The sequence below is a fragment of the Magallana gigas genome, chromosome 8 (genome assembly GCF_963853765.1).
Source record: "Magallana gigas chromosome 8, xbMagGiga1.1, whole genome shotgun sequence".
Taxonomy (NCBI): Eukaryota; Metazoa; Mollusca; class Bivalvia; order Ostreida; family Ostreidae; genus Magallana; species Magallana gigas.
Genome location: NC_088860.1, coordinates 39,938,415 through 39,964,242, shown reverse-complemented (window position 1 = coordinate 39,964,242; position 25,828 = coordinate 39,938,415). Strand labels below are relative to the sequence as shown.

At 33.7% G+C, this 25,828-nt stretch overlaps 1 protein-coding gene across 2 annotated transcripts; it reads right to left on the bottom strand.

Moving 5' to 3' along the window:
• Positions 1 to 6,398: 6,398 nt before the first annotated feature.
• Positions 6,399 to 24,660, bottom strand: LOC105332051 (macrophage mannose receptor 1). 2 transcript variants are annotated; one of them, XM_066069635.1, is made up of 11 exons: positions 19,254 to 19,336; positions 18,714 to 18,895; positions 17,438 to 17,568; positions 13,840 to 13,972; positions 12,775 to 12,926; positions 12,522 to 12,640; positions 12,041 to 12,168; positions 10,818 to 10,996; positions 7,724 to 7,854; positions 7,516 to 7,640; positions 6,399 to 6,692 (listed from the first exon to the last, which is right to left on the bottom strand). In XM_066069635.1, exons 4-11 carry the CDS (start codon positions 13,943 to 13,945, stop codon positions 6,610 to 6,612), a joined length of 1,023 nt encoding a protein of 340 aa, XP_065925707.1. In that variant the 5' UTR covers positions 13,946 to 13,972; positions 17,438 to 17,568; positions 18,714 to 18,895; positions 19,254 to 19,336; the 3' UTR covers positions 6,399 to 6,609. The 2 variants fall into 2 exon arrangements, 1 of the variants encoding a protein (XP_065925707.1); XR_010708695.1 differs by lacking the exons at positions 6,399 to 6,692; positions 7,516 to 7,640; positions 7,724 to 7,854; ... (1 more) ...; positions 12,041 to 12,168; positions 12,522 to 12,640 and adding exons at positions 21,324 to 21,442; positions 22,754 to 22,923; positions 23,719 to 23,783; positions 24,521 to 24,660 and having other exon boundaries at positions 12,785 to 12,926; positions 19,254 to 19,381.
• Between the last annotated feature and the right edge of the window lie 1,168 nt (positions 24,661 to 25,828).

Here is a 25,828-nt window from a genome sequence, read left to right as displayed (position 1 = left end):
GCTTTTTCGTCTTTAAACTACATGTATATTCGTATTCACCCCTTCTCGTCGGTTGACAATGGTTGTCTCGGGGTGTCAATTTCAACAGTTACCCTCCCAAACAAGCACTACCGGTATTTGTTTTATTATACTGAGTGTCTTAATTTTAAAGAAAATTTTACTGCTTTTATATAGAAATGAAGTGAATTCTACGGCGAACCGTACGCGCATAATTTACGCCCATGTAATAATTTGTTGTGTTACCCGTTGCCAAGTGTGTTGCTAACGCTGAGGGTAATAGAACGGATTACCAACTAAATCTAATCCAATCAGATTTCAGTATTTAACATGAAAGTATAATAAAACTGATTGTAAACTGCGTCTAAACTAATAAGATTTCAGTATTTATCATGACAGAATAATAAACAGTAATATATATGACTAATTCAAAGCACATGTAAATCGTTCACTTTCATGTTTAAGTTACTCAAGACGTGCTTAAATAAGCGAAATTCAAATCTATCGTCATAATTTATAATACAGCTACTTGAAACATGTACTAGGTTCCTCATAATCACCCCTGTTTTTCTCTTATCCATGAACAGAGTTTAATCAGATATACGTTTATAATAGTTAAGTAATGGCCTCTCCTAATGTGTATGATTTTGTGGTAAATAATGAACTTTTTTATTATAATTTTCCATAAAAGTTCGGTTTCGTAACATACAGTACTCTAAAGCAGATACAAAATCATAATAAATTGACGTCATTGAAATCTTTACAATTATGCTAAAAAATCATCAGATTTATCCTCTTGAGTGACTGAAAGCTTACTAAAAGGTGGCTAAATTAAAGGTGGCTAAATAAACGGTGGCTAAATAAAAGGTGGCTAAATAAATAGTGAAAGGTGACTGAATCAAAGGTAAAAGGTGGCTGAATAAAAGGTGGCTAAGTATAATGTAAAAGGTGTTAAATAAAAGGTGACTAAATAAAAGGTAAAAGGTGTTGAATAAAAGGTGACTAAATAAAAGGTAAAAGGTGTTAAATAAAAGGTGACTAAATCAAAGGTAAAAGGTGGCTAAATAAAAGGTGGCTAAATAAACGGTGGCTAAATAAAAGGTAAAATGTGGTTTAATAAACGGTGGCTAAATAAACGGTAGCTAAATAAACAGTACCTTAGCTAAATAAAAGTCAAAAGGTGGCTAAATAAAAGGTGATTATAATGCATAGCTCTGCAGTTCGGTCAGACCTTTCTTGACCGTTCAGTTGACTGAATGGGGGGTGGGGGTGATATCCTTTGGGCCTTTGTCTTTAGTCCTGCGCACGATGACAATACAATACTGAAATGGTACTGATATTGATAAAACATCTGGCCCCGCCGTCACCAACTTTCCTCAAGTCAATATTCAGCCTCAAATCTGAGGTCTGCCTCAAATTTATGTACTTTTCTTTAAAAGATTTGAGTTGAGAAACGAGTTGAATTAAGGATTTGAAAATTTTGGTGACGGTGGAGCCTGTGCACAAATGAAATGTTATAGCCGCTTTTTTTGCAAGCTTTGATAAGCAGATATCTCTTACATGTAAAAGTAAAGAAATACTTTGCGTAAAATACTAGATTTTCTTGGTAGAAAACTATTTGTGAGAGATAAACCAATAGTTTATCGGATTTTGGGTCCTTTAAAAATGCCATATTTCTTTGTTCTATAAAATATCCAGGAGCACCTTACTTATGTTACAATGGTGATAGCATTAATAGAGTTCCCACAAAAACAACGAGAGGCGTGTCTAGTCAATAAAAGACATACAAATTGCTGAAAAAAAAATTACAGCCTTCTCCGGGTAACTCTGCGTGACTTTAGTATTTTGCCACTGTAGGGATACAATGCGGATACTAGCGAAAATCAATTACTCACTATCTGCAAGTGCTATGCGTTATTTGCAGATCCACTCGCACACAACATTCAACGAACATGGCATTTTTTTAACCTTGGCTTTTGGCTTTCGTGTTCCACGAAAATATTCTTTCTCCGAAAAGAAAAATGATGGATGAAACTTAATTGAGTTTTTAGAGATTGTATTCAATGGCAACGTGAATGGATAAAATATTTACGACCAACAAGTGAAGAGAGCTACATGTACAATATATATCTGACCACATGGTAATAATTAACCGTGGGTCAATTAAAATTGAAGAATCTTATTTACAACCGAGGACTAAGTAATCATGTTTATAACTGACATGTACATCCGGGCTAATTCCAGGAAACTCTGTTAATTGACACCTGCGCGCGGTAATTTGATGTCAAGCAATATCAATAACGGGACATTCGAATCAATCAAAGTACGAACTACCTACGTGATTGTTATCATTACAGGGGTTGATTCATTTCCTATTTGAAAACATTAATCGTTCTACATGTATACCCACAAAAGACGTTGGCGTTACACAATAAAATAATTGTCCAAATGATAATCTTTATCTTTATGCTCTCTTAATTTGTAAACTAATAACGAAACAGTTCTTGGCATCAAAAAATTACACACGAATTTATTGGTTAGAACGTAAAAAAAATACATATAATATGGTCTATACCACCTGCAGGAGATAAAACAATATTGAGTTGAAGAGAGGCGTGTGTGTACTTATGTGCAATGTAGAGGGAATATATCATTAACAAAGTCCTGTTTTATTTTCTCTTTTCCTAAATCGCAGAATAAAAATTATTTGCATTACAAAACCTGTACGTGTTTTGTTTTTCTCTGCCAAGGTAAAAATAAGGGTGTAATCCCCTATTGGAATTCTTGGTCTTTCCGACAAAGCTCGGAAAGTCGCTTGAGTCCGAAGGGCATCGGATATACTAAGAATGACGAGCCCGATCGATTTTATACAACGACTTCCGTCAATGATCCCGCGTGCGATATGCAATGGTTTAACCTTGTCATTGTAAAAAGTTCATCAATAGGCTAATTAAACAAGCTAAAGAAAAAGAACAATGTATAGCTACATGTACGTGCACATACATGTACATATAAATATAGTTGTAAGAATACATAATGCATGGTTTTTTTCAATTAAAAAAAAACATGAAACTTTTATTTAAATTTTCGAATTAGTTAAAATCGAAATAATAATAAATTTGATACATTGTACGAGGATACTGTAATACGAATAACTTTCCTGCACTATATATGTCAGATTAAACTTAATGCTATTGTCAACCATTCTCTAGGAAATACTTGATTTTATCTGAAGGTTATGAATAATTTGCTTGAATTGTGTTTTGTCCTGTTTCATGTTTTCCGTGTTATCTTATGTCTATTTAACTATATCGGCGAAAGGGGGATATCATCGTAGAAAACTCCGAAATCGAATTTTTAAAATCTCCGAATCGATAAATAGTAAACACACGAATTCCGTGATGAATGAGTTCTGTTTGAAACTGCTCGTAAAGTGGAATTTGATTAAATGTTTCGTATCGCATTTATTACAACTATTGACGACAGTTTAAGCTGAAAGAAAAAAGAAAACGAATCCGTTTGATAAATCTAGTTCCTCTTTGCAAATCTGAGATAGGCCCCGTTTTTATTTAACGCATTTGTCCTATCTGGATCATGCCTTTTTACCGATATTATAGATATTAGGTCTTAATGATGGTGAATCATATTGTGGGCGTATAAAGTTATGCAGTTAAGATTTTTTATGTTAATATAGACCAGGTTACAAAAACATGGAAATCTTGCCATTTGTTATTTGGTCGGTCAACAGAGTATACACGCTACTATAAACAGAATATATATTTCTATAATGAAATCACAAGGGATATGTCCGGCATTTTACAAACAATAAATACCTTTTTTTTCAATTTTTAATTCACAGGCAATTTAATGAAAAATTTATGTATGTATCTAGTCTTCTGATTTTCATTTGCGCAAAAAAAAAAAAAATGTGCCAAAAAAAAATTGCATTCCGTTCTATACAGTTAAAATTTTCAAATGTAGAAAAAGAAAATTTCATAGGCAATTTCTATGCACCTTTTGCCTCACTGTGTGTCATGCGCTTATTAGAGTCCACCCAAACAATGGCTGACATCTACAAAGACTACCAAAATGTTTGAATATAAGAGTCGGTGTTAACTAAGGCGGGGGTAGGGGGGGGAGGGGCAGACAAATCCAGATTATTGACACGCAAAAGAACAGGAATATAGACTTCCTTTGCCAAGTCCCCTCTTTCCAAAATAAAGCGTCTTCAATGAGGAAGTCTTATTCTCCATGTTGACTAAATATTTTTATATTTTTCAGATTTCATTATCATGTCTTATGATCACATACGCCTCCGAAGCTGGGCGTTCATTGCGGGTTAATTGCATTCCATTGACAGTCACACGCGAATCAGCCGCCAAATAGGAAGCGTTTCATTACGATATATCAACGGCTTTTCTTTCATAATTGCTCAAATTTGTCTCTGACTTAATGAAGCTTTGTTCCCATTGCATGCGCTAAGGTAATTGTCTCTTGGAAACGTTTCTTTCATTCATTACCTATAGGATCAGGTGCACTCATTTTTCGTGAATGGAATAAGTTGTCTCTATCAGGCAGCTCGTTCCTAGATTTCTCGTGTCAGATCAATATGATTTTTTTAATTATCTAAAACGGATTTCCTTACTGTTAATTCCCATAGATGTTCCTATATTTTTGTCAAAGATTGGAGGATATGTACATGTAGGTGATGGCTGTATGCATTTTCATCCGATCTCATTTATTTTCATTCTCCTTTGGATCAGTTAAAGCGTACGCATTTTTTTTTTGATGCGACATACCCGTATTTCCTTTGCTCGAAAGTTCAAAAGCTTGGCACATACTTAGTGAAACATACATTTCCTAGTTCATGACATATTTATTTTTTCAGTTCACAATATTACCGTACAGCTGTTTCCGACCAATTAGGCTTTATTGCAAATTTTAAACATGTCGCCTTTTGAACCTATAGCCATTCCATCACTACATCCATTGTCTGTAAAAGGTAACTCAAGTACAAAAACAAAACTTTCCGGGACTATCGCAAATCTGTTATGTTATGGCTGGGGCCGCAGACCTGCATGACTAACTTTCCTTTTAATCAAGCAACTGTAGTTGATGAAACGGAATCTAGACGGTTCTAACGGAAGTGAATGATACTAAGTGGTTCTTGTTCCGCTGTTTTCGAATAGAGGAATAACAGTTTTGTTTTCAATTCAACGCATCATATACACTTAGATAGTTACTCAACTATTGAAATCGAGAATATCAAAGTTCTGATTATATGTCAAAAACAGTGAAATAACTTAAACATATATGTGGCGTATTTGACATGAGTTTTGGTAAAAATAAACATAATGCTTCTTATAATTAGACGTTTCATAAACTTTAGGTCGCAAAACATGTTCGGTCCTCAGTTATTTGTCTCTAAACTTTGCTACACGTATGATGAACATTAATGTGATCCGCCATTTATAACGCCATTGCGCATGATTGAAAACACGATGGAAGAACAGTTTGTTTACAAATTTAGCAGTACATGCATTATGACATCTATGCTATCATAATTATAAGGTCAAGTCACATCAACATCAAAATAATTATCATGTCAAATGATCTGAGTGTGTTATTTCCTCTTTATATAATAAGTTTACAACTCGTTAATTTTTTAGCAATGAGTTCATCATGCTTTTAACATAAAATTACACCCAGCTTGTACAATTTCTATCCAATCTTAAACTAAATACAGTATTCCAAGAATGACCTTAAAATGTGGGGCTGTTTGGGGGGCGGTTCAATTTAAGTTGGAATAACAGATCGTCACAAAATGGCATTTCGTTTCATTAAAAGATTTTTTTTGATATCAACATGTAACTTACTCCATAGCCGAGTGGATAAGGACTCGGTCCGGTGATCCGTATATATCTCGAGTTCAAATCCCGCAGGTGTTACTTAACGAATTAATTTTTTAGATAATCATTTTCATCCCCAAACTGCAAATTGTACGCTTATTTTGACGTATGTATAGTTTATTTATCATTATATCTTTCATAATAAAAAAAATACTGTAAATATGAGTGATTTTTCTAGGTGTGTTATTCCACCTTAATGGACAATCAATTCTACAGATTAACTGGGGAACACCGTTAATCTAAAGGCCAAATGATCTTTAATTTTATTGGGATTAGATATTTCATTCCTCCATACTAATGTCAATAAAATGGCAAATATCCGTCAATAGTCTCTCTGAGTATGTATGGATTCTGAAATCTTGTGCATTTTAATACTTTTGCTTTCAATTTTTTCATTTTACTAAATATACAGACGAATAATGGGCCTTAATTGTATATGCCTTATTGAATAAAAAAAAAGAGGCAAATTCATATTAAAATTGAAACAACACATAACGAGGAGAAGTTTATTCAATACACATGTAGGAATCAGTACAAGAGAAATAATGAAACCAAATAAATTAAATATGCTGGCTCGTTTCCATGATAGCAACTTATGATGCTGTTACATGCAATTTTATGTCCGGTGTAGGTAAATTTCTGTCAGTGCGATTCATTCTGGGTACACCTAAATTCAAATTAACTTCTAAATGCACAAACTCACTCAAACAAGCAATATCAGAAGACTCATGATTAAGCAGACGACAACATTTGGCGCCATTCTTTGACTTGATGATTGATACCCAGCTGTTAAAAAAGAAATTTAAAAAACAATTGAAAAAATCAGGAAGCGTTAATACAATATCACCAGCTAACGCAAATATACATTCTTCTCAAAATGAGATTTATAATTCATTTCTTTAATGAAGTATCTGATTTTGACACACACGCGTGTAACTTTGACCTACATGTAATTAAAAACATGAATCATGAATTGATTGAAATGATAGAGATCCTTTAAAAAAATTGCTAGAAGTGTTTCTTTAGATAGACTGTGGAAACTAAAGAAAAACTTAATAGTTTAACACAGTTCATTTCTTGATGGCAATAGTTACCCTCTGCAAAAATGTAGTTTTTTGCATAATATACATAATGCATAAGGACGATGAACAAACCATTATTGACAATGACCCGCATCTAATGATATTTCAGTTGACGAGATCGTTTCAGTAGGGTTTTGGGTATTTTAAGTTATGTACATGTATTCAAGAAAGAGATTGGGGTAATAAATTCCACAATATGTGGTTTTTACTCCCTTAGAAGCTACACATCAAATTTGGTCAAGATTACCCCAGTTGTGTCAGAAGCTGAAAACACAAAAAACGGGCGAAAACAGATAGCAATAGTTTACCTGAGTGACCTTGTTGACTTCAAAACAGGCTCATAGAGATTTGATATCCGGTGGTTAAATTTTTGAAACTTTTACATGTATCTGTCAATTGCGCATAATGTCACCTACCTGTTAACAGGCGCCCTACTATTGGTTTTTTTGTTTACATCAAATGACGGTTTAATTTCACACGTTTCTTTTTATAATACATTATGATATAGTTGAGTATAAAATACTTACGCACGGGTTTTTCACAGATGAAATATGATTTAGCATCACACGGAAGGTCGTTGTACCTCCCGCCGACGTACATAGCGGCACAGTTTTCATTACCCCCAGCGTTATTGGGCTCGTTCGCCCAGTTTCTGTCAGAAATATAGACAAATGTAACGGTTTATCGTTTCATATCTTGCACCTTTTTACTGTCACTTTTGAAATGGATACTCACAAAAGGGAGGGATCAGGAAGAGCAGTCGCTCCATTAAATATCCACACGCCCTCGGATGTTCGATCGTTTAAGCCGGTCCAAAAACTACCACCTGATTTTCTCTGTAACATTACCTGTGTTGTGACAAATGCCTGTCAAGAAATAAAAAAGGAAAAATATTAAGGTATGGAAGAATAATTGAAATTTAAATCTTATCAAAGGGAAAACATTTTTACCATATACATTTACATGTAAAACCATAACAATTGTTCTTTTGTCTTTCTAAAGCTACGTCACATCACGTTTGGACATTATCTAGAGCTTTTAACAAAATAGCACCATCTTCAGCTAAAAAGAAAACATGCAAACCCCTTTCATTAACTGTCATGCATTTTTTCGTAAATAGGAGAAATTGTAGTCGGTCATGATCACTTTTAGGCCATTTCCTTTATATGTTTACAACACTAAAGAGATATTCATGTATCAATGGAACAAACTATTCATCATTTCCTCTATGTGGAGAAATTTTTAGTAAGCCTTGTATTCCTGCGTATAATATCTTTATATCATTTGGTACACCAAACTCAGTTATACTCAGCATTTTTTTTTTCAAAGGTTTATATTGAATTCAAGATGAAAATAATGAGACCTGTATTTGCAAGAATAATTAATAAATTGATTGATTGTTTGATTGATTGATTACTGGCAAGGTATTTTTCAGCCATGGTTCTTCGCATGCTGTTTCGGTTAGTTTAAAAAAACAAGAGGCCCATGGGCCACATCGCTCACCTGAGGAACAATAGGTATGATAAAATCAGCTTAATGGAGTCATAATACAAACAATCTGGACAATGTACAATAATACATGTAGATCCAGTATAAATAAAATCCATTTTCCCCCCTAGATATTCTTATGTTTATAAACATTAGTCCCTTTTCTAACAGGATGATTTTATAGTCATATCACATGTTGAGTATTGCAGTTCTCAAAAAGATCCTTAAAAATTGTTTATATATGGGATATAAACATACATCAAACTCTTAACCTTCTTTAAGGAGAGGAACTTGTAAGTTGTTAGAACTTGTTTCTGATCCTTTTGTTTATTCAATAAAATATGTTCAAAACAAAAACAAAACCTTCTTGTGAGGCCGAAGAATTGTCCTGGAGCCAAAGTCTTAACAATTATAAAGAATCATCTGGCTATTTAGTTTCTGAGAAGAAGATTTTTAAAGATTTACTCTATATATTCCTATGTAAAATTTAACCCCCCCCCCCCAATGTGGCCTCAACCTACCCCCAGGGATCATGATTTTCACTTCGACCTCCATTGTGCCCCACCCTACGTCCAGGGATCATGATTTTCACAACTTTGAATCTACACTACCTGAGGATGCTTCCACACAAGTTTCAGCTTTCCTGGCTTATTAGTTTCTAAGAAGAAGATTTTTAAAGATTTACTCTATATATTCCTATGTAAATCTTCGACCCCCCATTGTGGCCCCAACATTACCCCCGGTGGTCATGAATTTCACAACTTTGAATCTACACTACCTGAGGATGCTTCCACACAAGTTTCAGCTTTCATGGCTTTCTGGTTCTTGAGAAGAAGATTTTTGAAAATTTCTCGAAATTTTTCATTAATTTCTAATTATCTCCCCTGGAAAACGGGTGTGGCCATTAATTTTCACAACTTTGAATCCCTTTGCCTAAGGATGATTTGTGCCAAATTTGGTTGAAATTGGCCCAGTAGTTCTTGAGAAGATGTTGATAATGTGAAAAGTTTACGGACAGACGGACGACAGACGAAATGTGATCAGAATAGCTCACTTGAGCTTTCAGCTCAGGTGAGCTAAAAACCTCACTGATTGGTTGACCAAATTGGTTTTTTCCAACATCTACCGGATGACCAAATCCGACAGAGATTGTGTCTCACATTTCTGTCTCACATTGGACAATTGCATTGCTGACATAAGACAGCAATATTCTCTGCTCTACTGACATAAGACATAGATATATCACAATAGCAGAGAGAATTAAGCGCTTTAATGATGATGTTTACTCAGAATGAAAAACAATTCTATTGATGATAATGAAAAACCAACTATTGTGTGATATATTAAAACTTACACGGTAGTGTTATTTCTTCACTTTCAAAAAAGTAGATCAATGACCTACTTTTTGAGTTAATGGCCATTTAATATTTTTTTGAAAATTTAAGAAAAAACATTTTCTTAATTATGAAAATAATACAAATTGCTTAACTCTAACAAATGAAATACAGTTTATGAATGGTAGTGATATTAAATGGATACAAAACATTAAGTTTTCATTCACAATTTTTATAGATATTCTAGTCCGAATTTCCTCTATCAGTTTTCAAATTACTACTCATTTTTGATTTAATATAACAAAAAACTGAATGATGATAATGCTAAAACATTTATAGTATTAAACTAAGTATTTTGACCTTTCTCTGCTGGCATAAAATTTATATGAGGTCAATGATCAAAATTTTGAGATATGGTGTCTTTTATCATTTTTAAGCATTTTTCAATATTTTTGTAGTGTGTGACATACGATTATCTTAATGAAAAAGCAAGATAAAAACAACTGAAAATATGCAAAATTATGTTGACTAATCTTTAATCTTTACTTTAAATATTATAGTACTACCAAAATTATTTGGTGGAACACAATATCTGAAAAATATAGTCCGAATTTTCTCTGTTTTGCTAAAAGTCAAACTTTGTCAGAGCCATTCCATTCCATAATTTAGTAAACATATCGATTGTTAAGTCAACAATTAATTATTTCATAAATGCTTTTTTGTATTTAAAACAAATTTTACTCATGAAATTGAACTTTTTAACAATCCGGATTTGAGAACTGAAACCCTGAGTAAACAATGTCCTTAAGATTAGCCAGTTGTAAAAAAAAATAATCCTTGGTCAAGTATGAAAGAGTAAGCTTACACCCGGCATTTTATTACCTGTGTTACACAGCTGTAAAAACCAGATATAGAAACCTTTAGATAAGCAGTGACTTTCTCGCCTTTTCGTGAGTAGTAAAACCATAACTAGGATAAAATATAACCTTACACATTGGATTTCTCACCTTCTCGCTTTGTGAGTCGATCGACAGGTAGTTAGCCTTGATGCCGGCGTCAGACGACAAATCATTACAACGCTGTAATACGTCAGTCCATCGGAGCAAGTCGGACGATAACGAGGCGTTACTAAAATAGTAACAGGAGTTACCGTTCCCGATCCACTGAATGATGCAGGGCTGAGATGCTATAAATATAATTCAATTTTTTTGCATTTGAATTAAATGTACAAGACGAATACATGTTAGTCCTGGTCAACTTCAGGAGACTGGTTACACAACAAATTACCCGACAGATCTAGCTTAAAATTTATTCATGAGTAATCACTTTCATAAAGTGAAGAAAAATCCACATTAGTTACTTGGCAATTCAATGTTTTTCTATATCTTTTATATAGAGAGTTCTTCTTTTCGAAAAAGATTCATATAGTCTTAAAATTGCTAACTAAAGACATTTCAACCCTCTTATTGGTTTATCGGATAAATCTTCCTTGTACGCAGAGTTATCGAGGAAAAACATGGAATTCAAATTAAAAAACATTGAATTCAAATTTTTAAAAACATTGAATTCAAATCGGTATGTCTGTAAATGCATCTTTTCAAGGAATAAGGAATCATTATTTGAGTATTATGAGGTGATAATTTCGATCGGGCGTTGTCAAATCCAATAAAGCCCAAAGGGCTTTATGATAGATTATACCACACTCCAACCGATATCATCACCTCATAATATTCAAAGAATGCTTCCTTATTACTTATATTTATATTATTTCTTATTTGTACGCTTTAAAACAGCAGTATTTTAAAACCACTATATTTGTTTATGTAGCACATGGTATGTATTATTACGCGGCACAGCCAATACCGTTTTCTGTTATGCTATAAGACACGCCGATTTTGTGTCACCAATTGTTTATGAAGTTATTGGGTTTTAGGGTTCAAAATTGATTCGTAATGTTTCACAGACAAAGTCAGTTGAAAATGAAAATATAACAAAATTAAGACAACTCAAGAAAGACAACTGCATTTTATCTTAGATTATATGTCAGAAAAAATTAATATATATTGTTTGAACTTTGTGGGGAGGGGTGTTTCAGAGTTTAGAGAATTGTGTCAATGCAGTTCTATTCCAACAGACAAACACACTGCATTGAAAACTGAAAGTGCCTTAGTTGTACTCACTTTGTTATATGTAAAGTACAGTACTGTCCAACTGTCTAAATCTTAGCTACCTTGCTTGGGATATTCGCAGATATATCCCAGGTGAGCTTGGCAAGTCATATCGTTCAGGACACCGTCTGAGTACATTTGTCCACAGTCCTCGTTGTAAGCATAGTCATTGGGCTCGTGGCGCCAGTTTCTGTACAAAAAAGTGATAAAACTGATCAACTGATGGTCAACAGTTGGCTGCAATGCGACATTACCATACCCCAGAAGCTTATTACCATTGTTATGACGTCCGTGGACTGTCCAGATGCCCAATAATGAACATCGGGCTTCCAGATTCAGACTTATTTAGATCATCCAAAAATATATTTTGTTAAATGATCTAAAGTTTACATTTTATTATTCAAGCAATGCTTTTAAGCAGCACCTATCCCCCTTTGAAGCATCTCATTGGTCGACTCGCTACTAGTATTTCAACCTGTAATTTAAAGCTCTTAAAAGCAATCTTCTTTCCTCTTTCTTTTGATTTGTTGTCAATGCACTTACACGTAGCTTTTGTTATAGGGGGTCCCGTCCTGCCATAACCATGTTCCCTCGTGCCCAGCGTCTCTCAGACCTGTCCAGTATCCGCGCCACGCAGGCAACTGAAGGATGGTCAACCAGTACTAAAAAAAAGAATGTTCGATTTCACTGCACTTCTCAACCGATTTAGTAAGAAAGCTAATGCTGCATAGCCTTCATAAGTAGAAATATGCAAAAGAAAAAAGATCATTAAATTTCGGGGAGCATTTTATCGTACGTTTTCATTGTGATCGTCGACTTTCACTAGATCCGCTCCTGCTTTTAGGCACTTCTGTCGCGCATCGCTCCAACCGTACCTCTGGCCATTAGCGAACAGGTAACATTTTCCCTCGGCTCTCTTCCAAGGACCGCAGCCCACATCCACGTAACCTTTGTGATTAATTACAAGTTTACATTAACCTTTGTAATTCAGATTAAAAAATACCTAGGTTTAAGAGTTTGATTTGCAAAGTCTTGCTGGACTGTGGTCCTTAGATAAAGGTTGCCGTGACAAATCGCAGTTACAGTATTCCGCAAGATATTTCATTAATTCAAATAGCATAAACACGTGCGCAGCTTTTAGCATGGGATGAATCTCTTCCATATAGTCAACTGGAATGTGATTGAATAACATTATGATAGCTATTCCATTCAGTCATATGTCCAAGCCTTTCAGTTAACATGCAGTTGACTGAATTGCCGAGCTTCATTCTCTGAAGTCGGATTTCCAAACACATCAATCCTCTATGAATATTTGAAACTTTGCACTTTTCTGGCAGTTGTTTGGGTGAGAAAAATTTTGTCATCTTCCAGTCCACAATAATAAATGGAGTAGACACTGTTAAGAATTTAATACATGAAGCTTTATTATGGTGGAAATGGCGACTTTAGATCGGCAGGTGAATTCCACACTCAAATTGGTGACGAAGTTAGGATTCTTGAATGAACACTTATCAGAGACACAAGAACAGAAACTTCTATTATAATAATTGTTTATGATAAACGTGTTTGCGTTGTAATAATGCGCTCTTAAATAGTTTTGGTTTTATATTTTCACATCTAAAAATAAGATGAACCTATATGTTTGGTTAACCTTTTTGTGTATAATAAACATAAGTATATAAATCAGAGAGAGAGAGAGAGAGAGAGAGAGAGAGAGAGAGAGAGAGAGAGAGAGAGAGAGAGAGAGAGAGAGAGAGAGAGAGAGAGGGGAGAGAGAGAGAGAGAGAGGAGAGAGATAGAGAGAGAGAGAGAGAGAGAGAGAGAGAGAGAGAGAGAGAGAGAGGAACGTAGGGTCAAATACTTCTCTGGGAGTTCATCTCGCAAACGAAGAAGGCGCGAGTGTTACACGTGACGTCATCAACAGTTCCTCCGGGCATCATGATGGCACAGTTCTGATGCTCAGACATGTTCCGCTCGGCGCTTTATCCCATGATCTATTATAATTACGCAAAAACATAAGCCAGAGTGCATGATAAATAACAAAAATATAGAGTCAATATTGGTAAAACGAAAATTTATTAAAGGTCTCATGAAACGATTTTTAACACTATGATTTTCTTTCATAAATAATAAGCTAGGTATAAATAAATGTAGTAAGATTTTCTTGCCTTGCATTACTGAGAAATTACCGTGAAAACTCAGAATCCGTAAAAAAATGTTTTCCGCTTTTTGTTCTGGCCTCAGGATCATGAAGCAATTTCAGACTTACATGCAAGTCAAATTTCAGTCAGTCATAAAATAAATATTAATCATAATATGACTGCTTATCATAATCTGGTGATTGAATGCTGTAATTAAGAACATTATATCCAGACACTTTTAATAGCAAATCAATTTTGTCAATATTTTCATTAAGGTTGATTAAGAAATTGTACAACTTTTGACTTATTAATAAGTCTAAGATTGTTTCATGATCCTTGAGTCTGGATTTTTTGGATTTATGACGTCACACAGACCCACCGATATAAACAAAGCATTAGAACTACTGTAATTTTACAGTAGTTTATCGATTATCAAAATAAAATTGTAGCTATGTTTGCATATTAGAACGTGTCTTTCTTTTCAGATGAGATCATCTGATTTCGAAGTGACTTAGTTTTAATTGGTTGTTAATGAATAAAACTATCCGCTTTTTCACCAGAGTGATATCACGAAGAACATCCCATACTGCAGTGAAAATTTAACATATGGAATTCTCCACCATAATAATAAATTAATTAATAAATTATCCTAAAACTTTTAAAAGAGAAACACCCTTTTCTTCCTTAATACGTTTAATGATTGAGCTACATTTAAAGAGAATTATAGCATTTTAATTCATTTAATTTATTTTGTCGCATAAAAAGTATAAGGCAGGCCAATGAAAATGTTTGAGGCATTGTGTTAGGTGTATAATTAGATAAATTGATAATTTTTTACTAATCTGGTCTATAAATTTCTGACTTATGGACATGTAGCAATATCTTTACAAAAATAATAGTGTACATGAGTTTTAACGTTTTACAAAATTAGATCACGGAAATATGCACACATATAAGGATCAATTGGAAATGTACCGGTAAAACAAATCGGCTGCTTATTTAATAAAACTAAATTTGAATGAATGCGTAGAAATTCAACAGATTTTATTAAAAACAAGCATCAAATGATCAATTCTAATTAAAGAACGAAAGATAAAATTGCGGAAGAAAGGGAGATAGAAGATTATCTGTGAGTAAACACCGCACATACACACGCTGTAAAATCAAAACAACGTACATATTAGTACACTTTTCTAAAGCAACAGTTGAAGAAATTTTTTCTTCGACTTAAAATAATTAAATTAAATGATAACATAATTGTCAGCTTGAAAACGAAACAAAAATAATTAACCTTAAGATTGAATCGAATGAGGCAGCTTGTTGCCTATTAGCTGTTTAGAAAAATATTCATAATGAATTGCATGACTGTGCACATGGAGAAAAACAATCCGTTATCTTTAAATTTGACAATTCCATTAAAACTAATTATAACAAAGCATATACACATGCATACATGTATATTATATGTAGATCTATAACGAAAATTCATTCTCCAGTCTCTAAACTGAATTTGTACACGCTGTCGAATAAAAAAAACATATAAACGCGTACGATTTATCGGTAATTTTTTTAGAGAAAATATAATGCCTTGTTAATTATTTTATCACTATATAAGTTTTTATATAGAATACTTTTTTCCTTTTAATCTACTGCAAAATGACATTGATATTTGTATTCACTATAGAGCTTTATAAGGCGATTGGGTCTGACGTCATAAGTAAGGGAGGTAAGCCGCGTAGGTCGATGTTCCATTTCCCCATTGGGTAATTTTGATCCATTGTGGCTTTGAATATTTTACATAAAATAACTAAAAAACCAATGTCAATTTTATTAAATAGGCATTTACAAACTCATTCCCATATACATGTAGTTCAATATGGTCAATATGCATATCGTTTCATATGACCTTTACAAAAATGTTCATGCTTAAATCAAAGTACCGAAGAACTGACGGGAGTTGATTTTATCGATGGTTATTCATGTTAAAATCAATGATATGTTATTTTGCATGACAAGTACAGGTAGTTTCTAATCTGTATTTGAATAACGCACATTTTTATAATATGAATTTTCGGACTTCTTCCACTCAAGAATGTTGATAAAACCCCATATGAATCATGTTAAGTAATATTTAAAGATAGAAGAACTGCGAACGCTAACGCCCGTTTCTCGCCTACAATTTACATCCAAATATTTCGGAATTCCTGTCAGATATTCAAAAACTAAGTTTTCTACTTAAAAGTATAATCAAATCCTAATCAATTTATATCAAAATAAAATTTGTAATCAAATTATTCATTTTTAAACAAAAGTTTTGCTAACACGGGGTCTAAAAAGAATTTCATTGAAATCGGTCTCTATGAGAGTGGAAAATATAATTTAGCGGCCAATATGTGCATAAAAACTTAATAATAACATATTTACGATATATATTAAAGTAAAATTGCATATTAATTCATGCTAAATAACAATAATTAAAACCCCTCAAAAGGAATATTTGTTTCACCGGGGGGGGGGGGGGGGGAGGAGATGTTTTAAAAAACATTTCCGTTTTCCGTTATTTTCATTATGAAATGGGCTATTTTAACCCAAAAAACAAAGTTATCTCTCTTTGATTGACCAAATCATTAATATTAAATGAAAATATACATAAATGTTCACATTATTACAGTGTATAAAAAATTACCTTTAATTAGACAACTTTCAAAAAATGACTTTTAGTTAGGCGGCTAGACAATGCTATCGTTCGCAGTCCTTCAGTCACACTATGTATCAGTGATAGAAATATTTCTGGAAAATTTATGGGTCCAAGCAATATATAACTCTTGTCTCGTTCAACCAGACGCTCGGCTCTCGCCGTTTTAATATCCGACAAGCAAGAGAGACTCTCTGCTTGTCGGAGATTTACGGAGACAGCCGAGCGTCGAGTTGAACGAGACTATATTGAACTCTGGCGTAAGAATACACACAACTACAAAAAATATCTAAATTGTTCGTACCATTTAAAATCTGACTATTTTCAAGGTATTTATAAATATGTTTCCTTGAAAAACAACGCTTTAGCATATATTATTTCGGATTTATCAATTATTCTCAAGAACTATTTCTTGTCAGCGGCGATGATTATTGTACTTTGGTCCAAACACTGTTTCACTCTCGGTTTGTCAGAGTAACTGCATAGGAGAGTTGATTAAAATCAACTCCCCAACAATGTTTAAACAAGATGGTATTACTTGTGTGTATCAGACACTAACTTATTTGATGGTATCATATCTGACAACAGCTAGTTAACAACATGTATTTAAGACAGTAACTCACACGATAGTTGTGTTGATGGCAGTACCGTCCTGCCATACGTAACTCCCCTCCTTCTGCTGGTCGTTCAGGCCCGACCACCACGGGATGCGCGTGTTGGGGTTCCGCGATTCTAAGGAAACTTGAAGGAACGCCTTTGAAAATCACAAGTGTTAAAAATTAAGACTGAATACTATAAAAAGAAAATACCACTTCAGATGGACAAATTTGTACTTTTATCAATAAATGACGACGGTAGAGTGATTTCACCATGCATCGGACACCCTTAACATTTTTCTCTTTGTCACGCATCAGTTATAGTCCATATATAAAACTTGTTTTAAAAGTTGCAGGTTTTCCCCTTGCATAATTATTTATTGGAAAAAAATACTAAAATTGTTATGTACGTAGAAAATAAAGCAAATTAATTAAGAGTTGAACTATTTCACCATGGATCGGACAATATTTACCAACATCGGTCAGATACATGTATACAGTACTACTTAAAAATAACATTTTTTTCTGGTTTTAATGCAAATTACAGAGGTTCAAAAATATTTATCTAATCAATTGCTATTCAGTTTTCTCTATGTAAATCCTTGAATCTACAGTCAGGAATCCATACTAGTCCTTCTGTTTAAAAGAATATTTATCATGAGGGGTTCTTTATCGTACCAGCACCTACAGGAAATTGGAATTAAAAAGTCAGTACCCATAAAACTCGAATTTTAAGTGGTCTGATGAAAATGTTTGTATCAATTTTTTTATTTTACTATACATTTTAAAGAATATTACAAGGAATGGGTACCTAACATGTTATTTATTAGAAAAAAATCTTACATTAAAACTGTCCCATGCATAGTTAATTTGTGTACGATTCATGACGGAATGAATATATGGAGCAAAAATGAACTTGACATTAATTGTTCAAATTTCTAACTAAGACTTATTTCAATTAAATTTTGTTTCAAAACTTATTTCATTGAAATTATTTTAGATAGATGGTGCATTTTCATTAATTCACAATTAAATGCACATTAAAATAACGCTTAAAATTGTGTAAAATCTTCGTAACAGAATTTTCAATGATGGCGTATTTGAGGTCATTTTACGATGCCTTTATTGCTATTTCTTTGACAATGTGACTGTCAAATTTTTACGAAACAACACATGAGCGCATGCACATTTATTTGTATATTCTAAACCAAAGTTGCCCGATCCAAGGTATGTGTCCGATGCGTGGTTAATTCACCCTATATCCATGAATTTCAATTATCGTAAAACTAATTATAAAACTTACTGAATCTTGATAGGATTTTAGAGAGACCAGCGAACCCGATGGGTTAAGGTTTGTGCACTTGGTTTTGGCACCTTGCCAAGTGTATCTATCGTTGGCGTCTAGGGGGTTACTAATGTAGATACATGTGTTGCCATTGGCATACCAGTGGTGGACCTTACCATTGTCGGTAGGGCAAGCCTGTCCTTAAAAATGAAGATAAGTTTTTAAAAAAAATGAAAATAAGAAACATGCAGCTTGGTTCTTAGTACTTACTAAAATTTTGAAGGACAATACATGTATTAACATCAAATTTAAAAAAGTAAGGACATCATAGTGTAGTTGGGGGTGGGAGGTGAGTGGGGTAAAGGCAGAACATCCTTATCCTTAGGTTTGGAAGGATGCATGAGTAAGTTAGTGCCCCCCTTTTTTCTTTACATTTGTATTACTTACCGTTTTATTGCATTTAAAACAAATCTAAGGATATACTACATGTACCCCTACCCTAGTACTCCACTGATTATAATATCATTTTCTCTGTGTGTATGATTACTTGTTTTGTACCTGTCGGGGCCGTGAATTGGCAGATATATCCGTACTTGTTGTTACAAAAGTCGTCTGCGAATCGGCCATATTGGTTAACCGTCCCACAATCCTGGTTATCGTCATTATCCGGTTCATTTCTCCAGTTTCTTTAATAAGAAAAGATTTTTTTAAACAAATTAAACCAACATTTATTTTTATTAGGTCACCTGAGTAAACTCAGGTGACCTATTGCTATCCGTTTTCGTCCGTCGTCGTGCATAAACTATTTTACATTTACTTCTTCTTAAAAACTACAGGGCTGATTGTTACCATTTTGGTGTGAGGCATCTCTATGGTAAGAGGAATCTTAATTGAGAAATGTATGGCTCTACCGCCCCTGGGGCGCTACATGTGGGGCCAAATATGCAAAAAAAAAAGGCCAACTGTTGAAAAATTGTCCTCTCTACTCCCACACATGTGAGTTAAAAACTTGTTGCATAGTTAAGATGTTCCTGAAGCCCTCCAACAAAATTGTGAAATTCATGGCCCCTGGGTCAGGGGTTCTGGCTCTAGGGTTGGGCCAATATGGCCATATAGTAAAAATGTATTAAATCTTAGAAAATCTTCTACTCTACTCCCATATGTATTTGTTAAACACTAAATGCATGATTATGATGTCCATGAGGCTCTCTACCAACATTGTGCAATTCATGATCCTGGTCGGGGATTCAGGCTCTAGGGTTGGGCCAATATGGCCATATAGTAAAAATGTATTACATCTTAGAAAATCTTCTTCTCTACTCCCCTATATATTTGTTAAAAAATAAATGCCTGGTTATAATGTCCATGAGGCTTTCTACCAAAATTGTGAAATTCATGATCCCTTTGTTAGGGGTTTAGGCTCTAAGGTGTGGCCAATATGGCCATATAGTAAAAGTGTTTTAAATCTTTAAAAAAAATCTTCTCTACTCCACACATGTGGGCAAAAAACTAAATACATGGTTATGATGTCCAATAACACCTCTACCTAAATTGTGAAATTCATGGCCTCTGGGGTCAGGGGTTCAGGACACGAGGGGGGGGGGGCAATATGGCAATATAGTGTTAATGCATATAATGTTTAATCTTTATTCTCACACTTCTGATAAAAAAACTGACTTATAATTATGTTTTCCAGGAAGTCCTCTACTGTTTTCATGTCCCCTGGAGTATGGGTTTTGACTCTAGGGCAGGGCCAAATGGATGTATAGGTGTTAATATTGTTAAAAAATTATTTTCTTTACTCCCACACACCTGAAAGGAAAACTTAATTCATGATTTTGTAGACCAGATCTCCAAGTATTTCGCCAAAATTATATGTTTCATAGTTCTTTTTGAAAGATTTTGGGCAGGAAGGTGGTCGTCATTACAAATTTATAATTTTTCTACTCCAGAATGAGACCTCATTAGTTAAATGCATATATGAGATTCCTCGACAAGTTTGTGTATGGGTTATATGCTTCTCAGGTAACCGTTAAGGCCAATCGGCCTTTTGTTATTTTTATTTTAATGATTTAAACAAAAATTCTATTTTCTCAGCATACATTCATTTTTTGATTAATCAAGCAAAAACATTTGAAGCGAAGCAATTAAACTCTTGGTTTGGCAAGTCTTCACAACTAATAGTGTCTTAAGAAATTTCCTAAACTCAGCCAAGCCCTATGCTGATACGAATGAAGAAGTACATGTATAGTTTAAGACTCACATTTAAAATAAAAATTCTAAAAGTGTACACGAGATCATTGTCAAAAAATGTCATTATATTTGATAACAAGCTAGTTTTCCAAGTACTCTTACTCAGGTGAGCAAAGTGAATCACTGACCGATTTTTAACCTTCCTTCTAACACATAATGGGCGTGACTATATCACCGAAAGGAGGCATAATCACTTACAAGGTTGCTATGATATTACTTGAAAGGGACAAGGTCACTTACTCGGTTGCTGTGATATCACTTGAAAGGGACAAGGTCACGTACTCAGTTGGAATGCTATCACGGAAAGAATACAACGTAGGCGTAATTTCATAACCAACTGCTGTGACATGACGTAAAAGAGGCGTGGTCACTTACACTGTAGCCACTCCTTGCTGTGGGGACCACGCCCACTTGCTGCTGGATTGCTGTAGACCCATGTACCATCCTCCTGTAGCGTACCGTTTGTTCGTTTCGGACTCAACATTCACCCAATCCTATATTTAAAAATACGATTTTTGTTTGAAAAAAAACCGAAAATCAAAAATTAAATGAAAATACAGAATAATCAAACATTATATTCATTTTCTAACGGTATAAGTTTATATATGCTTTTTTGTTGACGTACGCCACACCTGCTGCTTCCTTTACTGTTTACTCACAAAAATAATAATGAAGAATTGAGACCCCATCTGTACACTACCCGAACCTGTCACTTATAACAATGTAATTTATACACTTGTATAACCCCTGTGCAGCACTGAAACATTACATTTCGACACCCATTGAACATCTCAACAACATCTATAAAAATACTTTTAAACCACATTGACCTTAGTTATCAAAACATAAGCAATACTTGAACAATAAATTTACAACACCCGTATAACATTTAAGCAACATACAGTAAATCTCGGTTATAGTGAAGTCCTAGGGACCAATGGAATTACTTCGTTATATCCGTAATTCGTTATATTCGTATAACAAATTCGTAATAATTTTTATAGCGAATTCACTATATACATGCTTTCTTTAACCAGACTATATTTTTTTCTAATTGAGGCTTAAAATAAAAATACATTACTTTGATACCTTAAATAATCGGATTGTGAATTGAAAAATATTATATGAAAATGAATTCATTCAAACTGCTTCGTTAAATGATAGTGCAAACCTTTTTAAACAGTAAAAAATTTCGTTATAAAGGTGTTAAACTTCGTTATCTAACTTAGTTTTACATTAGTACAATGCACTTACATGTTAACAAGGATAGACCTAAACTGATCCAATACAATACACCATCTGCATTAAACCTGTTTAACATATGTTTTTTCAGCTGAACAGCATTCGAGCAAGACCCATTACTATACCTGTTTAAGATCTATGCATTACACCTAAACTTCTATCAAATAACAACACCTGTCCAACAAATAGATACAGTGCAACGTGTACAACATAAACTTCAATAAAATTTGTACCACGTGTAAGTTTTGTTCAACAATTTTTCGAAAATGTGTAACACCTTTTTAACACCTGTACAAACAATACCTTCATTACACCGAGACAACCCTAGCATAACACATAAACAACACCTGCATAGCACCTTTACAACACCTTCATAACATATGTACAACACCTTCGTAACATTTGTACAACGCCTTCAAAACATATGTACAACATCTTCATAACATATGAACAACTCCTTTATAGTATCTGTACAACACCTTCATAACATCCGTTCAGCGTTAGCATCACACATAAACAGCAACTGCAAAACGCGTTCTACATAACACCTGTACAATTCTCACCTGTTCGTCGTCGTCGTTGATGACCAGTAGGTCTGCCCCCATCAGATTACACTCTTGGACCGCTCCGGCGTACGTCTGTAGGTTGTTGGTGTCCCAGAAGTAACAACTGTTGCTGCTCTTCCGCTGTACCCACCCGTCCCCGCACTGCTGGTTCTGACTAATTAGGTCACCTTCAGAATAAGGTCGTGAAACAGGTTAGTACAAAATGAGTGTGTCCGCGTTATTGTTTTTCTTTTTAAAATTTAGAGTTTTCTCGGTAATTATGTACAATATTATTTACAAATGGATCAGTTTTATTTGTGAGGATCAATGTTTGTTGGTAGCCACAGTTTTCTTGGTTCATGGGGACGTAATTTCTTTTGTAGCAAGTTCCGAAAAATTTTAATAGATATTAAACAAATGCTTATATATACATTCGTGGGGATGTAAATTCGTAGGCAAGGATAACTCACGAAGGCCAGGTACATTGGTTCCCAACGAACAATGATGATTCCACAGCATATAAGATTATTGCATTATTTAACCATCTTTGTCTATTTTTTAATGAGGGTATTTAAAGTAATGTTGTGGTGTTGCTCTTTGATTAATGCGAGTAATTTTTTCAAAACATCACTGTCTTCCAGATTTAAGATATTTGAAATATTTCATATGACGTTTTTTTATTTATCAAACAACTAACCAATACATGTAGTTATTTCTAGCCATTTAAAACGTCACTATTTCTGTTTATTATATTTTCAGCTGGTATACATTAATATCATTATATTTCTAGCTTGTAGTCTTGTATGGTCGTTGTTGTCGTTTGTTTCGCGTTATCTTATTATATCTCTCATTACAATCTATATTAAGAAAGGAGATTAAATGTTTGCATAGCTACATCTACATACTAGTATGTCAGCGTGTGTAAGAGAATGTAACAGTTCACAGTCCTATCAAATATTTACTCAAGATAAACAAAGAGTTACCTGAGGATTGTAGGATCCATATCGATAATATACAACCGGATAAAATTAACCAATGTTTCATGTTTCTGCAGATAAAAAATGTACAACAAAATGTAAAATCATGTCACTTCCTCTCTCTCTCTCTCTCTCTCTCTCTCTCCAAGAAAGAAATGTTTGGCTAAAAGTGGTTATTAAAACTAACCATGTGTTTTGTTTCTATACATAAAAATGTACCAATGTTAAAACTCTCTCTCTCTCTCTCTCTCTCAAAATTAAAACCCATAATCAAAAACCGCACTTTTCCTCTTCAAACAGCAAAAGAAATAATACAATTTATCCAAATCATACAATCTATGTTTATCATAGTTTAAGATTTTTTATGTTGAACAGATGCTAGCTATAAATACTGTAGCTCATTAAAATATAACTTCTGCTATATATATGTTTTAATCATAATTGGTTTACATATGCTTTTCACTTCAAAATATATTTAACGTATCTGAAACACAAGTTGAGAATTAGTTGCAATTATATAAGTGAATAATAAAGAAATAAAAAAAAACTCAAAAATTCAAATTGAATTTTTTTTCAGGTAAAAACAGTAGTCGGACTCAAATTCAGTTTTATATTCTTATTAGAAAATTCATTTACGAAAAACTAACTATGAATTTTCCTGCCATACAGTATAATAAGTGAGGATAACTCTGAATCCATTTGCTTCCTCTTTAGGGGCGTATCACATCCATTAATATCAAGATATTCCCAACAATAAGGCTAACATGGAGCAATATATTAAAGAAAAGAAATATATTGAATAACTTACCATAAATATAAATAAGATCTATGAATCCATAAAATTATATGTAGATTTAGTGGTCACAGATAATCTGTCTCGGCTCGCGGACCTTGATCGTGGTTGCAGATAACCGTATTAAGTGTTTTAAAAGCCGCGCGGATCAAACCAACAGAGCGGGCTAAATTGTTGAAAACTAGGTGGGTGGGAAAGATTAACATCTGTATAAATTTGAACGTTATCTTTTTTTTTTTTAATTAATACTGAAAATCTCTTATTTTACGCAGTACTTAATCCCGCTGATTTGCATTAAATAGCGAGAATATGAAATCGCGAGCACCAATTTTTTTATTACAATTTCATGTTCATGTAGCGCAAAACTGTCTGAAAAATAAGAGCGAGGTTTTAAAATACACGGAGACTGCTGCTCGCGAATTTAGGCGGAAATTAATTCCTCATGTTTAATAAGGAATTTACAATACTTTTGTGATAATTTAACAATCAGGAAAACATTAATTAGATACAGTTTTTGGTAACATATATGTTTTTGTATGTATGGAACGACCACCGCAAAATACATGTACCGAACATTGTTTCACTTAATTTTTTTTTTTGGTATTTTGAAAATCAATTTTGAATACTTAAGTAATTTATCATGCTCTCTCTATGTTTCTTAATTTTATTTATTTTTCTTGAAAGCTGAAATCGTGTTCAAAGGCGGTTAGAGCGCAAACCCCGTTATGTATAGAGTCTGATGTCTGCTCTATCGCAGATCAGGGCTCTCGAACATTGTGAACATAGATTTGTAGATTAACCACCCGATCCTTACCGTTATCGTCTTTTCCTAAAAGAAATTTATCAGGTTTTTTTCATCTTTTAGTAAGTGACAACTCAATTTCGTAGTTCCGTACATATTGACAAGAGACTTTTAGTAAAAGAACTGTGTTCCCTTATGTAAGCCTAATGAGAGCAAGACTTGACAGAACGCTTTTAGAAAAAGAATCCGTGACGGATGGATAACAACTGTTAATAGAAGACAACGTTCTGCTAGCCATAATTGATGAACCCGATTCACCGAATACAAACTCATTTTTAACATACATATTTGTTTTCATGTTTTGCATATAATATAAATGGTTTTATGTGCAATCACACATCTATTAAGGCTAAATACATGACTATACATGTGATCCTTATCAAAAGTCAAACTTCACCGAAAGTTGAAAACCTAATAAGCCTTCTGGTGAGTTTTTTTTAACAAAAAGGGGCCACACCGGTAAAATATTTAAAGAATTGTGTAATGTAACAAAATACACGTTAGCATATCAAACACTTGCA